General features: G+C 56.5%; 4 protein-coding genes across 4 annotated transcripts; 2 read left to right on the forward strand and 2 right to left on the reverse strand.

Moving 5' to 3' along the window:
- Positions 1–123: 123 nt before the first annotated feature.
- Positions 124–2,152, forward strand: KVR01_011081 (uncharacterized protein). The gene is made up of 2 exons (XM_044785950.1): positions 124–724; positions 871–2,152. The coding sequence occupies exons 1-2, from the start codon at positions 415–417 to the stop codon at positions 1,977–1,979; spliced, it is 1,419 nt and encodes a 472-aa protein (XP_044640228.1). The 5' UTR covers positions 124–414; the 3' UTR covers positions 1,980–2,152.
- Positions 2,153–2,550: 398 nt separating this feature from the next.
- KVR01_010757 (uncharacterized protein) lies at positions 2,551–4,642 on the forward strand (the record flags this gene model as incomplete). Its single annotated transcript, XM_044786341.1, has 3 exons — positions 2,551–2,719; positions 2,834–3,467; positions 3,538–4,642. The coding sequence occupies 3 exons, from the start codon at positions 2,551–2,553 to the stop codon at positions 4,640–4,642; spliced, it is 1,908 nt and encodes a 635-aa protein (XP_044639904.1).
- Positions 4,643–5,496: 854 nt separating this feature from the next.
- KVR01_010943 (uncharacterized protein) lies at positions 5,497–6,898 on the reverse strand (the record flags this gene model as incomplete). The annotated part of the gene is made up of 3 exons (XM_044782390.1): positions 5,497–6,256; positions 6,315–6,465; positions 6,694–6,898. The coding sequence occupies 3 exons, from the start codon at positions 6,896–6,898 to the stop codon at positions 5,497–5,499; spliced, it is 1,116 nt and encodes a 371-aa protein (XP_044640090.1).
- Positions 6,899–7,619: 721 nt separating this feature from the next.
- KVR01_010743 (uncharacterized protein) lies at positions 7,620–11,799 on the reverse strand. Its single transcript, XM_044794837.1, has one exon. It carries the CDS (start codon positions 11,673–11,675, stop codon positions 7,734–7,736), a length of 3,942 nt encoding a protein of 1,313 aa, XP_044639890.1. The 5' UTR covers positions 11,676–11,799; the 3' UTR covers positions 7,620–7,733.
- Between the last annotated feature and the right edge of the window lie 100 nt (positions 11,800–11,899).

Here is an 11,899-nt window from a genome sequence, read left to right on the forward strand (position 1 = left end):
GTGCCTATGCGCTCAGCACCTTGGCCCACGGGAGCGCGCCTATATTCGGCCCAAGGGAGAAGGCGGTAGGGGCGTGGCGTCCGGTAGGCGCTGCCGAAGAGGACTGCTCCACCCCTCCGGCCCGGCTGAGTCGCGACAGGCCGATACGGCGAGCACGTCAACCCAATCCTCACGCCACGCACTCCGACGTCGTCACGTAGAACAAGTACTAAAATCATCCCCTTGGCTTTTGACTTTTCACAAGTCGTCTCCCAGCTGAGCCATGCTATATACCTCGTGACGTCCTCTTCTTGCTCACTCGACTGTCTAGATTCTGAACATTTGGATCACCAAACAAATCTGCCTGTCTCCCGACCAGTGACGGGTATTTATTTCTTCTTGCCTACGCATCTATTCACACAGCCGTACTCCGCCATGGGTTCTATTGACTCCGCGCCATTCGACGTCAAGAACATCGCTGTCATTGGCGCTGGCCCATGCGGTCTCTCGGCGGCAAAGTACCTTATCGCGCAGCAGGCCTTCGACTCAGTAGTCGTCTTCGAGCAGAATCCCGAGGTGGGAGGCGTATGGTGTTATAGTCGAGAGCCTACACCAAGCCAACATGTACCTCAAGTGAGCCCTTTCTGCCCTCCGGACGCCCCGGTCAAGAGTCCAGATATCGATGCGCCCTTGTTCGCCTCGCCGATGTATGAGCTCCTCAATACCAACATCCCTTGGACCATCAGTATGGAAATCTCCACTATGTTCTTTGCTTTCCCTGCGTGTCTAGAGGTTTTGATGGACGGCTCGATGTGACGGGGATAATTACACCTCTACTCGAGGCCGCACCCGAAGACATTTGCTCCGGAACGTACTGACTCCCACGTGAAGTGAAGTATGGTGATCAAGACTTTCCCCGTGACGGACTGATCTTCCCATCCCGCCAGGTCGTGCAGGAGTACCTGGTGCAATATTCCCAAGACGTCCGTCACCTCATCCGCTTTTCAACCCGGGTCAAGAAAGTTTCGCTCCGACGGGAAGGGAGCCATGACCGATGGGAAGTCGAGACCGAAAACCTTCTAGACGGCCGGAATTCAAAGGCCGCCTTCGATGCTGTCGTGGTGGCCAATGGACACTACGCAACGCCATTTATCCCAGACGTCAAGAACATTGCAGAGTTCAACACCGTTCATCCCGGGGTGATTTCCCATGCCAAGACTTACCGTGTGCCCGACGACTACGCCGGGAAGAAGGTGTTGGTTGTGGGTAACGGGTCGTCCGGCCTCGACATCGCCTCCCAAATCAGCCGGCACAGCAAAAGCCCCCTCCTACTCTCTGTGCATGAGTCCACCCCAGATGAGAACTTGGAGCATGTCCGCGCTGAGGAGGTGCCTGCGATAGAAGAGTTCCTCGTAAAGGAAAAGGGGGTCAGGTTCACCGATGGTAGGGTGGAGAAGGACCTGGACGTCATCTTGTACTGCACGGGATATCTCTTCAGCTTCCCCTTCTTGGAAAGCCTGATACCCGGGCTTGTTTCCAACGGAGCAAGGGTATACGGCCTATACAAACACCTATTCAACATCGACCACCCCACTTTGGTCTTCCCCGGCCTGCCGATCAGGGTCGTCCCCTTCCCTGTTTCTGAGGCACACGCTGCAGCGTTCGCGAGAGTCTGGTCGAACTCTTTGGCGTTGCCCTCTGTGGAGGAAATGTCGCGATGGGAAGAAGAGGAAGCCAACAGGCACGGCAAATCTTTCCACGTCTTCCCCAAGCTCGGCGATGCCGACCTACTTGATGAGTTCCACGATTGGGTCAAGAAGTCGAGCAGCAGCAAGGGAAAAACGCCCCCAGTGTGGAACGCCGAGCAGAAGTGGGAACGTGGAATTTACATCGAAGCCAAGCTCGCGTTTGAGAAAGGTGGGCGGAAGGCGAAGTCTTTGAAGGAACTTGGGTTCCCATACGTCCCTGAGAGCGATGTGAATAAGCAGGACATCGTATAGACAACTAGATACTTGGTGGCGATTAGATCCCAGATACATCATAATCATAGAAGAGTATCTCATCACACGCCATCTCAGCCAGACTGTCTCCTCCATGGCATCTCGGATGTCACGAATTCCTTCCTGACTGCAGAGAAATGCCCGTGGCAGTCCTCGACTTGGATGTGGATGAGCTTGTGCGGCTCGACGGCTGTCGGTCCCAAGTAAGACGGGATATCTTTCCCTGCGGTGGTCTCGATAAGGCCTGGACAAGGGCATGTCATGCAAGGGGGGCTTCCTTATCAGCAATGAGGTGCTTTTGCGTTAGCTGCCGGACAGGAAGCTTCAGACGCATTTGTAATCTACAACAATACTGCTGTCATCGATCCGCTCGCTTCCAGATGCAGACATGTCTCTCTTTCCTTCTCCATCAGTGGTCAAACGCTGCACGCCCAAGCCAGTGCTGTACCCGAATGTACCCTGAAATATAATATCAATTATAAATTGATACACCGACAGATGTGAAGTGCGTGAACCCCAACCGCGTATCGAAATAGCCCGCGCCAGCCAAACCCCAATCTCGACCGTTGCGATGGAGTCGAGCTCTGCGACAGCCGCCGGCTCGGCTGGCATGGCCACCAGGCCAAAGCCCAAGGACTTTAGCCACTACTACTCCGTAACCACGGCGCACCGGACTCCCAGTGCGATGAAGGCATACTACAAGTTCTTCCAAATCCCTGGCATTGGAAACCTGGCTGGCGGTAAGTTGATAGATCCGATAAGGTTTTGGCCGGCGCTGCATAGTTCAGGGACTTTTATATACTTGGGTTCTCGGCGTCCCAATTCTGGATTGACTGCTAATCCGCAGCTCTCAGGCCTCCCGAACCTGCGGTTTTTCCCCTTCGACACTCTCGAGGCGCAAACCGCCAAACCAGAGCGATGGACGCCCTCGCCCAACAAGCCCAATGCCACTGATGAGCTCGCCACATCCACCGCTTCGCTGAAGATCAGTGGTTCTTCCGGCGGTTCCGACCCAGCAGCGGCGTCCCACATCACCGTCCCCAAGGCGCTCTCCGACGACACCGACCCCCGCAAGAAGATCGATCTTGCAACGGCACTGCAGTACGGCCTGGCCCAGGGCTACCCACCGCTGTATTCGTATCTGCGGCAGTTTGCCCGCGAGCAGCTGCACCCCAACGTTCCCTATGAGGGCGGCGTCGACATCTGCCTGACCGTCGGTGCGACGGACGGCATGGCCAAGACACTGGAGTTGTTTGTCGACCCGTGGAGCCCTGAGACCGGCCGTGTCTCTGACAGGCCCGGCCTGCTGTGCGAGACGTTTGTCTACGGCAACGTTCTGAGCCAGGCCCAGCCCAAGGGCGTCCAGATCGTGCCTGTCAAGGCCGACGCGGGCGGCATGGTGGCCACCGGGCCGGGGAGTCTGGACGATGTCCTCACAAACTGGGACTGCTCCAAGGGCAGGAGGCCCCATCTAATGTACACCGTGACGTGAGTGCTGGTGCCTCTGTACCTAATAGCGTCCTGCTGGCCGTGACATTGCGACTAACCCGGGAACCAGGATGGGCCACAACCCCACGGGTATCCTCCTCTCTCTCGAGCGACGCAAGGCACTCTACGCCGTCGCCTCCAAGTTCGACGTCCTCATCATCGAGGACGACCCTTACTGGTACCTCCAGTTCCCCTCCGCCGCAGTCGAGGAGGGCAAGTCCCGCAACAAACCACCAGTCGCCGACGCCCTGTCCACGCTGCAGAAGCCCGAAAAGTCCACAGGCTACCCCTTCATCGACTCCCTGGTCCCCTCCTTCCTGTCAGTCGACACAGACGGCCGCGTCATCCGCCTCGACACCTTCTCCAAGACCGTCGCCCCGGGCTGCCGCCTAGGCTTCGTGACCGCGCAGCCGGACCTGATCGAGCGCTTCGTGCGCGTGGCCGAGTCCTCGACGCAGCAGCCCTCGGGCTTCGTGCAGAGCATGATTGCCGAGCTCATCATCGGCAGGCAAGAGCCCGAGGTCGAGCGCTCGTGGCTGTCGCTGCGCAGGGCGAGCGACCGTGCGAGCTTCACCGGCTGGGACACGAGCGGCTGGGTGCGTTGGATCGAGGGCCTGCGGGGCGAGTACGAGCGCCGCATGAACCGCATGTGCCGCATCCTGGACGACGGTGCCGCCTACGTGAAGCAGGGGACGCCGGTGGCCCCGCATGACTCGGACCTGTGCGTCCTCACCAAGACGCAGCTGTACGACTTCTCCTGGCCGCGCGGTGGCATGTTCGTCTGGATCCGCGTCTTCTTCGAGTCGCACCCGCTGTTCGGCGCCGCAAGCTCCGACGGCAAGGACATCGTCGACGGCACCGCCCTCGCCACGGGCCTGCTCATCTACCTGACCAAGAGCCCTTACAAAGTCCTCATCAGCCCGGGGATGATGTTCTCCGCCACAGAGGAGATCCGCAGGAACGTCGGCTGGCAGTACTTCCGCCTTTGCTTCGCTGCCGAGACCGAGGAGAATGTGGATTCCTGCTCGGAGCGGTTCGTTAAAGGCGTAAGGAAATACTGGAGCATCAAGAAGGTCAAGGATTTGGAGGATCTTATCAAGGAGTCACCCGTGGCCGCTCAAGAGGAGGATGAGATGGAGGACATTGGAAATTTGGGATTATACTTTGGATGTTAGAAAGGTTTCGAGGAGGGGGGGATCCTGTTTTTCTTAGCCTTTCCATGTACTCTCAGAGGGTAAAGCTGGTGGGAACATGTCATGATTAACGATGATTCTTCTATTTCTGGATACAGCCGGTGCTTTGGGTCCAGAATGTAATCCCATTTGGTTTGACTGACTAACGTCAGGGTCACCATAATTATGGGCTCAAGTGCTGTAGCTGTTTTCTGGCCGTTAAGGCCTTGGGTCTTGGCTCGTCGTCCCGCTCCAGTTATGCTCCCTCGTATAGCGCCCTCCAGACTTCACTCTTAATCTTGTGCACAGTCTCTTCAATTGCATCGCAGGAGCTCGACAACAATGGCACCGGGGAGGGGCTTCTACTTCATGAAATACACTTATCTCCCGAGGGCTGGACCACGAGACAGACAGACTTCTTCAACCAGCCGCGACATCTCCCGCTCTATAGCTGTCCAATGGATTTTCACTTCTCAACTGTGCTCAAGGGGACACGGAACATTCTGGAAGCAAAAACCGACTTCACACCTTGAATTCTACCCCTAAGCGTGGCCGGGACAGGCATGACATTCAATTCAGTTCCTTGTAAGCGTATCTCGCAGCATTGATGGCATGAGAGTCCCAGCCAACACGTGCCCTGCTGCCAGGGATTATCAGCCGATGGGCAAACATGATCACAACATCGGACAGGCGGTCTCATGTGTGAAGAGTCATTAAAGAATTCCATGTTCTTTTTTCGATTTGGCAAATGTGCTACCGTGGCTCACACATTCCTGACCAACGCCGAAACCAATCAATTTATCATGCAGTCCGTGTCAATCCCATATTCCCAGAAACCAAAGAAACCCATCCCTTCCTTACTCGGCCAGGGTGAGCTTGAAGGCCTCAGACACAGGCTTGGGCTTGCCACCCTCGACCTTCTTCTCGCCAAGCTTCTCCTTCTGGAAGGCAGAGGCGTAAGGGTTGAGGCGGAGCAGGACCTGCTTGTTCTTGAGAGGGTTCTTCTTCTGCACGTTGCCGCGCTTCGTCCGGGCCTCGCCCTTGGGCGCACGCAGGACGCTCTGGATTTCGGAGGAGTTGATCAGACGGGTCAGGTCGGCCTGTGCAACGACGTTGGATGGCAGGAGGAAGTCCTTCTTCAGGGCCGAGGGCTCGGTGGTGGTGCCGTAGACCTTGTCGAGCGCCTTGAAGGCGGCGGACGACCAGATGACGAACCGGCCGAGGTGACCGCCGGGGGCGAGCTGCAGGAGGTTCAGGGAGTAGACGGACGAGGTCTCAACACCGGGGATGTTGCGGAATCCCTTGACGAGCTCCTTGCCATCGACCTCAGGGTCGTAGATGACCAGAGGTCCACGGCGCTGGCGGTGGCGGCGGCCACGGAGCTTGCCCTTACCGGCGCGGAGCTTCTTGGAGCCCTTGACCTTCTCCAGATCGGGACCGGCGCCGACCGCCTTGAGCAGACCGAGAGCGGCGGAGGTCTTGGCGGCGGCAGCGCCCTCGAAGGCGGCGGAGTCGACAACGAGAGGAACCTCGGGGACGGCCGAGATCTGGTGGCCACGGGCGAACAGGAGGGAGGGGACGGCAGAAGCAGCCAGAGCAGAGGCGGTGGCGAATCGCCTGGGGCTTTTGTTAGAGACTGCATGGACAAGCGGGTGAGAAGCTCCCATCGACTCACTTCTGGTTCTGGTTGATCTTGACGTGCCACTTGCGCCAGGTCTTGGTAGGCGCGAACATGCGACCGGAACGGCACATGTTACCGAAGGCAGCCTGACCAGCACGGTGCGTACCACCACCAGAGACACGGGGGATACGGGCGACGGCGCGACCTGTTTGCCTTGTGGTCAGCGTCACTTCATCCAGCGAAAATGTGTCCAACCCATAAGTGTTTCGTAGGCCCCAACCCCTTCATCTTGAACCAAGATCATTTGTCGTCCAACGAGTTGCTTGTTGATCCATTGCCGCTCGCGGTCTTGCCATGTGATGTTTTCAACATTCCCTTTGCGTGTTCGCCTCTCAATCCGCCCACCGGTGTTCAAAATGTCGAAAGTACTAACCAGTTCCCCAGGACTCGGCAGAGGTCTGGTGACCGGCCTTCTCGCTCACGGCATAGGGCTGGCGCTTGTTCTTGGCGATTCCCTTGTGAACCTCCTGAACGATATCAGGACGGATGGGCGCAGTGAAGACGGTAGGGAAGGTGTGGGTGGCCTGAGTGGCCTTGCCATCGGCACCCAGGATCGTGACGGTAGGACGGGATGCCATTTTGCCCAAGAATCGGCCTGTTTCAATTGCAGAACGTCAGTATTTTGTTATGTCTCCAGATCGAGTGACAGGGCGGCTGGCAAAATATCGTTGTCGGGGTATCATCGCAGACTGACCTCGGTATGTCGATGGCTGGTTGGTTGTCGACGGGTTGGTTGAAGAGAGAAGTCGTCGACTGCAAGGCCAAGTGTGCTGCCAAATTCGAGAAATTTTGGTTTTGGTGGGTTTGCGAGTTTGCAGAGCTGGGCGCACAGTGCTGTATGCAGTCCGTGCGTCTTCCAGGCCACTCTAGTTGGTTTCAGGTTAGCGCAAGAAAGTCACGTGCCAGTTGGCCTTGAAGTACATGTGTCTGATATTCTCGTTACTTTGGGATTCCCATTTGCTATTGATACGGAGCTGTCAAAAGATGGCCTTATGAGTGGTATCATCGGTGATGGAAATTTATAATCATTTGAATGATTCTACTCTGTAGCAGGCCAAAGCACCTGTGCATCCATGGATGTCGTTCAAATTCCTAATGCAACGGGCGTTCTCTTCCGAAAGAGGCTACTTCCATTCTCGTTTCTTCTATGTCGCAGTACTTGTCCAGTCCACGAGGCCTGCATGGCCACAACTCCCAAAGCACTAGCAGTGTAGAAAGTTGACCCCGGGAGTATGCACAGATGGTAGTTTGCGCCACCGGGTACATCGCGTCTACTACACTTGAGTGGATGAGTTGAAGTTATGCTAGGCAATAAATGAGCCCCTATCCGCCTACCGGGCTATATATACACACATACGCTGGGTGGTGGTGATACAACAAACATGCACAGCCCCCGTACCCCTTCCCTTGCGGTCACGAGTCGTTCTTTCTCTCCTTCTCCTTCTCCTGCTCCTGCTCCTTGTCTTTGTCCTGTGCTGGCTGGTTCTTCTCCCTCCACTCCCGGAACGAGCTCGAGCCATCCTTCGTCACCTCTCCCACCCCCGACGTCTCCCCCTCCTTCGCCGTCTTGCCAGTTTCGTCATCTTTCAGAGACAGCTTCTTGGTAACAAACTGGCGGAAACTCGCTTCTCTCCTGGTTGCTTTCAAGGCATTGTATTCTTTAACCCTGGCCTCAACTTCCTTTTGGCTTTCGGGTTGGGGAGGGATGAACTCGGTGACCGGCCTGAACGGCGTCTTCCCCTTCGCCTCCAACTGTGTGGTGTGCCGTCTCGCCTGCCAGGTCTTGGTCACATACCCCGGGTCCTGCCCTACAACGAAAACCGGCAGGTCCCGTGTCATCTCCGTCTCCTGCTTCCTGAACTGCCTCCCAGCACGGGTGTAGTGCTTGAGCAAGCCGTCGAAGGCCGATTTGAAGGCGTCCCTGCCGGGTTCCTTGTAATGGGCCTTGTGCCGCCGCGTCTTGACCGACGCATAAAGATTCTGCGCCCTAGTTTCGGGCACCTCGTCGATCGTGTACTCCACATGCCATTTTTCTCCCTTGACCAACTTCTCTGGCCGCTGCACATACTTGCCGTTAACTTTGTTGCGGATGGTGAGGACCAGGCCCAGCAGCGGTTTGGTCGTGGGCTCCGCTTCCCCCCCGCTGCCGCCCGCCGCCGGCGTGTCTTCGGGTGACCTCTTATCCTCGTCGCCGCTCGCTGATTCCTTCTCTTCCACTGCTGCTTCTGCGGGCGTCTCTTGTGTCTTGGGCATCATGTCCAGCAGGATACTCTCGAAGTTACGGAGTTTCGCTTGGTCCTCGGACAGCTCTTCCGTTGCTTTCTGCGCGTCGCTAGAAGACCCGACGCGCGTGGTCAGCTTGATCAGGAGGTCCTTCAGACTCTCGTCTGATCTCTCATCTGTGGACTTGCCCTCCAGGCCGTCTGCCTCTGTAGCAGCGGCCTCGGGTGCAGGTTCTTTCTCGGACGAGGCATTGGTATTCTGATCTTGTTCCATCTCGGACATCGTCTGTTCTTTCTTGGCCGCTGTGTCAGCATCCTTGGGGCCGGACCCAAACCAGCCGGAAAGGAAATTGAAACGAGAGGTTTGCGGCGCCGGTGGGCTGCCATCGGCAGGCTGGACAGTGTCGGTTTCCTCAGTGGGGCGCACGTGTTGGGCTTGCTGCTGCTCTTCAGGGGTCTCGCTCTCGCTCTGAGGCACCTCGGTCGCAGTTTCGTTGTCGGACTTTGCCTTTTCGGCATCGACATCGACGATCGCCTTCAAAAGTGCTTCCACGTATTGGTCGGCCTCCTCGGAGGACCTTGCATGCAGGAGTCCGCTCTGCTGGAGGGCGTCCTCGATAGCATCGCGGATCGCCGAGATACCCTGGGCGTCGTTCTCCATGGTCTGCTCGACAACATCCATCATATCCTCCCACACATCCTCGCTGTCCTCCTCGTCAATTTCTTGGGCATCCTCTTCCGCTTCCCTCGCTGGTTCGACGGCCATATCTCCGGGCTCTGCTTCATCCTCGGCTGCACTAATGTCCACAGTCGAAGCTTCCTCAGCCTCGTCTAGCTCAGCTCTCGCCGCTTCTGCGGTTGCTTCAGGCTTGGGCCGAATACCGAGCACTCTTTCCTGAAACTTTTCGCCTTCCTCCTTGTTCTTTTCCTGAATCGCCTTGATCTCGTCGTCGCTGACGGGCTCGGCGAAGAAATACATGAACGGGACGACATTGGACGTCCTCGTCTCCACGTGAATCCTGAGCGATTTCTCGGGAAATCTCTCAGTCGCCTTCTTCAGCAGCTCCTCCCACAGTTCAAGACTCGCCATGAACTCGCGATTGCCCGTCGTCAGATCTGTAGTGCCATGAATAGATAGATCCATCTCTTCCAGAGGGATGTACTGGAAGCCAAATATACGTTCGGTGTTGTGGTACGCAACAAATATACCATCCATGCGTCCCATCCGAACCTGCAAGGAGTACTTGAGGAATGCGAGGCGGATCATGTCATAGTATTCCCGTTCAAAAGATTCCCATTGTCCCTGACGCTGTCGAAGTTCGTATCCGGTACCCCTCTCATGGTTTCTGGCATCCATGCGAATGGAAACAACGGCCCTTGTCTTCAGGTCAAAAACACCGGTTCCGGGAAGCCGAGGATCGTACGCGTCCAACTGCGATCGCATCATGAAATCACCGAAAGTCGTGTAGTGGTACGATTCATCCGCATTTCGTTCCTCCTCGGTGAGCTGGTGCGAATTGGATCGGTGGTACTTCTCGTACTCCTTCCTTGGGGCGGTGAGGAGCTTCTCCATGGATTTCCCGAGCATGCTGAGGATGGTGTCCGAGTCGTACTCCTTGTCCGCATCTATGGCGTAGGTGCCGTCTTTGTAATGCAAGAAGGTCGCCGCCGGTGCCCTCAGGATGGCGCCAAAGTTGTCACTGTCGGGCTCGTAGCCTTTGGAGATGCGCTCAGGGTTGATTGGCCTCCATGAGGAGAGCAGGTAGTGGAAGTGCGCTAATGTCGACGTCATGCTAGACGTTGATCCCGTGAACTTCTTGTTGTGCTTCTTGGCTACCTCAATCAGCGTTGTGTCTTTCGAAGAGGTAACGTATTGCTTCAACGCGTCGAAGTCGAACTCGTTTACGGGCATGATGGTCGCCAGGTAGGGGTCAAAATTGAACACCCTCGTGCGAGGGTCCTGCAGAACATAGACGCCTTCGTTGAACAGAACACGGTCGAGTCCGTATTCCACGCGAGGCACTGGAGCCGTGTCGACGTGGACAGGCTTGAGTCCTGAATTCTTGGTCGCCACCTTTGAAATCTTCCTCTTCGTCTTCGAAAGACCCCAGCCCATGGTGCCGTCATTGCCTGCGCCTGCAGGGTCATCTTTCTCCGGTATTGGGGGCGCCGGCGGAGCCTTTTCCACTTTGTTATCCTTGGGGCCCGCTGCGCGCGCAGCTGCCTGCTTCGCCTTCTCCTCTTGTAATAAGGCAGCGAAGCCTTGCGCCACAGAAGCCTCACGAGACTTTAGCTTGTTCCCCGACGGTACCTTGGCACCCTCTTTCCCACTTTTATTAACTGGCTGTTTGCGCTCGGGTTTTGCCGTTTTTGCCGTGGGACCTGGTGTCTTTGCTACCTTGGCCGTCTTGCTGGACTCATTTCTTTGATCCGCTTGGGTTGCCAACACGCTCTTAAGGATATCAAGTGTCCCTTCCAGCAGCTTGGCTTGTCTCTCTCTGGCCTTGTTGGCCTGGGCACTTTGTAATGGCGGAAATTGCGACTTCAGGGATCTTTTCGTATCTTCGCCATCCTTCTTGCCGCCGTCCTTATTGCCACCATCTTTCTTACTGGCATTCTTCTTGCTGGCATTCTTCTTACCGCCGTCTCCATCGGATGTCGCCTGCGCCGGTGCTGCTGAGGCAGCACCTTGTGGTTTCTGAAGGGTTTTCAGGATATCGAGGGTTTCCTTCCACAGCTTGGCTGTCTCGTCAGGTTCCCCTGAGTTGTCGGGAGCTGGCGCAGTTGGGCCCTTGCTGGCCTTAGCCGCACTCGGCGCTGGCTTCTTTTTGCGGGGAGCTGGTTTGTCGTTCTCTTCTTTGGGCTTGACCATCCGCGATTTGGGAGGTTCCGACTGGTCTGGCTGAGAAGCCTGTGCTGGATTTGTCTTGCCCGTGGCGTCAGGAGGATTCGCATCCACCGCAGACTCGGCGGGTGGAGCTGCGGGCTTCTTCTTCTTGGTGGTCGCGTAGGTTCGCGTTACCGGCGCCCTTGGACCGTGGGCGCCTGTGCTGCGAGCGACATGAGCGCAACATGAGGAGCACACAGAGCGTGTGCGGACGCCACGAGTGCCTCTCAGACTCCAGGAGAGCATTGTTCACGCGATTGGCGAGTAAATGCTATGGCCGAGTCTGGATGACGCCTGCGAAAGAATGAGCGCCAAAAAAAAATCCCCCGGCCCATTCGCGTTGCGATAAGATACCGACCGTACCACCCGCCGCCGCTGTAGGGATCTCAGCTGTTAGCGTATAGAGCGGTCCAGAGTAATAAATATAAAAAAAGTCGAAAATATCAATCTACTCACCCTAACTTTTAACA

The sequence above is a fragment of the Diaporthe batatas genome, assembly GCF_019321695.1.
Source record: "Diaporthe batatas strain CRI 302-4 chromosome Unknown Contig00014, whole genome shotgun sequence".
NCBI lineage: Eukaryota > Fungi > Ascomycota > Sordariomycetes > Diaporthales > Diaporthaceae > Diaporthe > Diaporthe batatas.

Excerpts from the sequence above, each read along its gene's own strand:
- KVR01_011081 (XM_044785950.1), top strand. The coding sequence starts at position 415 with ATGGGTTCTATTGACTCCGCGCCATTCGACGTCAAGAACATCGCTGTC. Across the intron at positions 725-870 it reads CAACATCCCTTGGACCATCA|TGAAGTATGGTGATCAAGAC; the intron begins GTATGGAAATCT and ends TCCCACGTGAAG.
- KVR01_010743 (XM_044794837.1), bottom strand. The coding sequence starts at position 11,675 with ATGCTCTCCTGGAGTCTGAGAGGCACTCGTGGCGTCCGCACACGCTCT.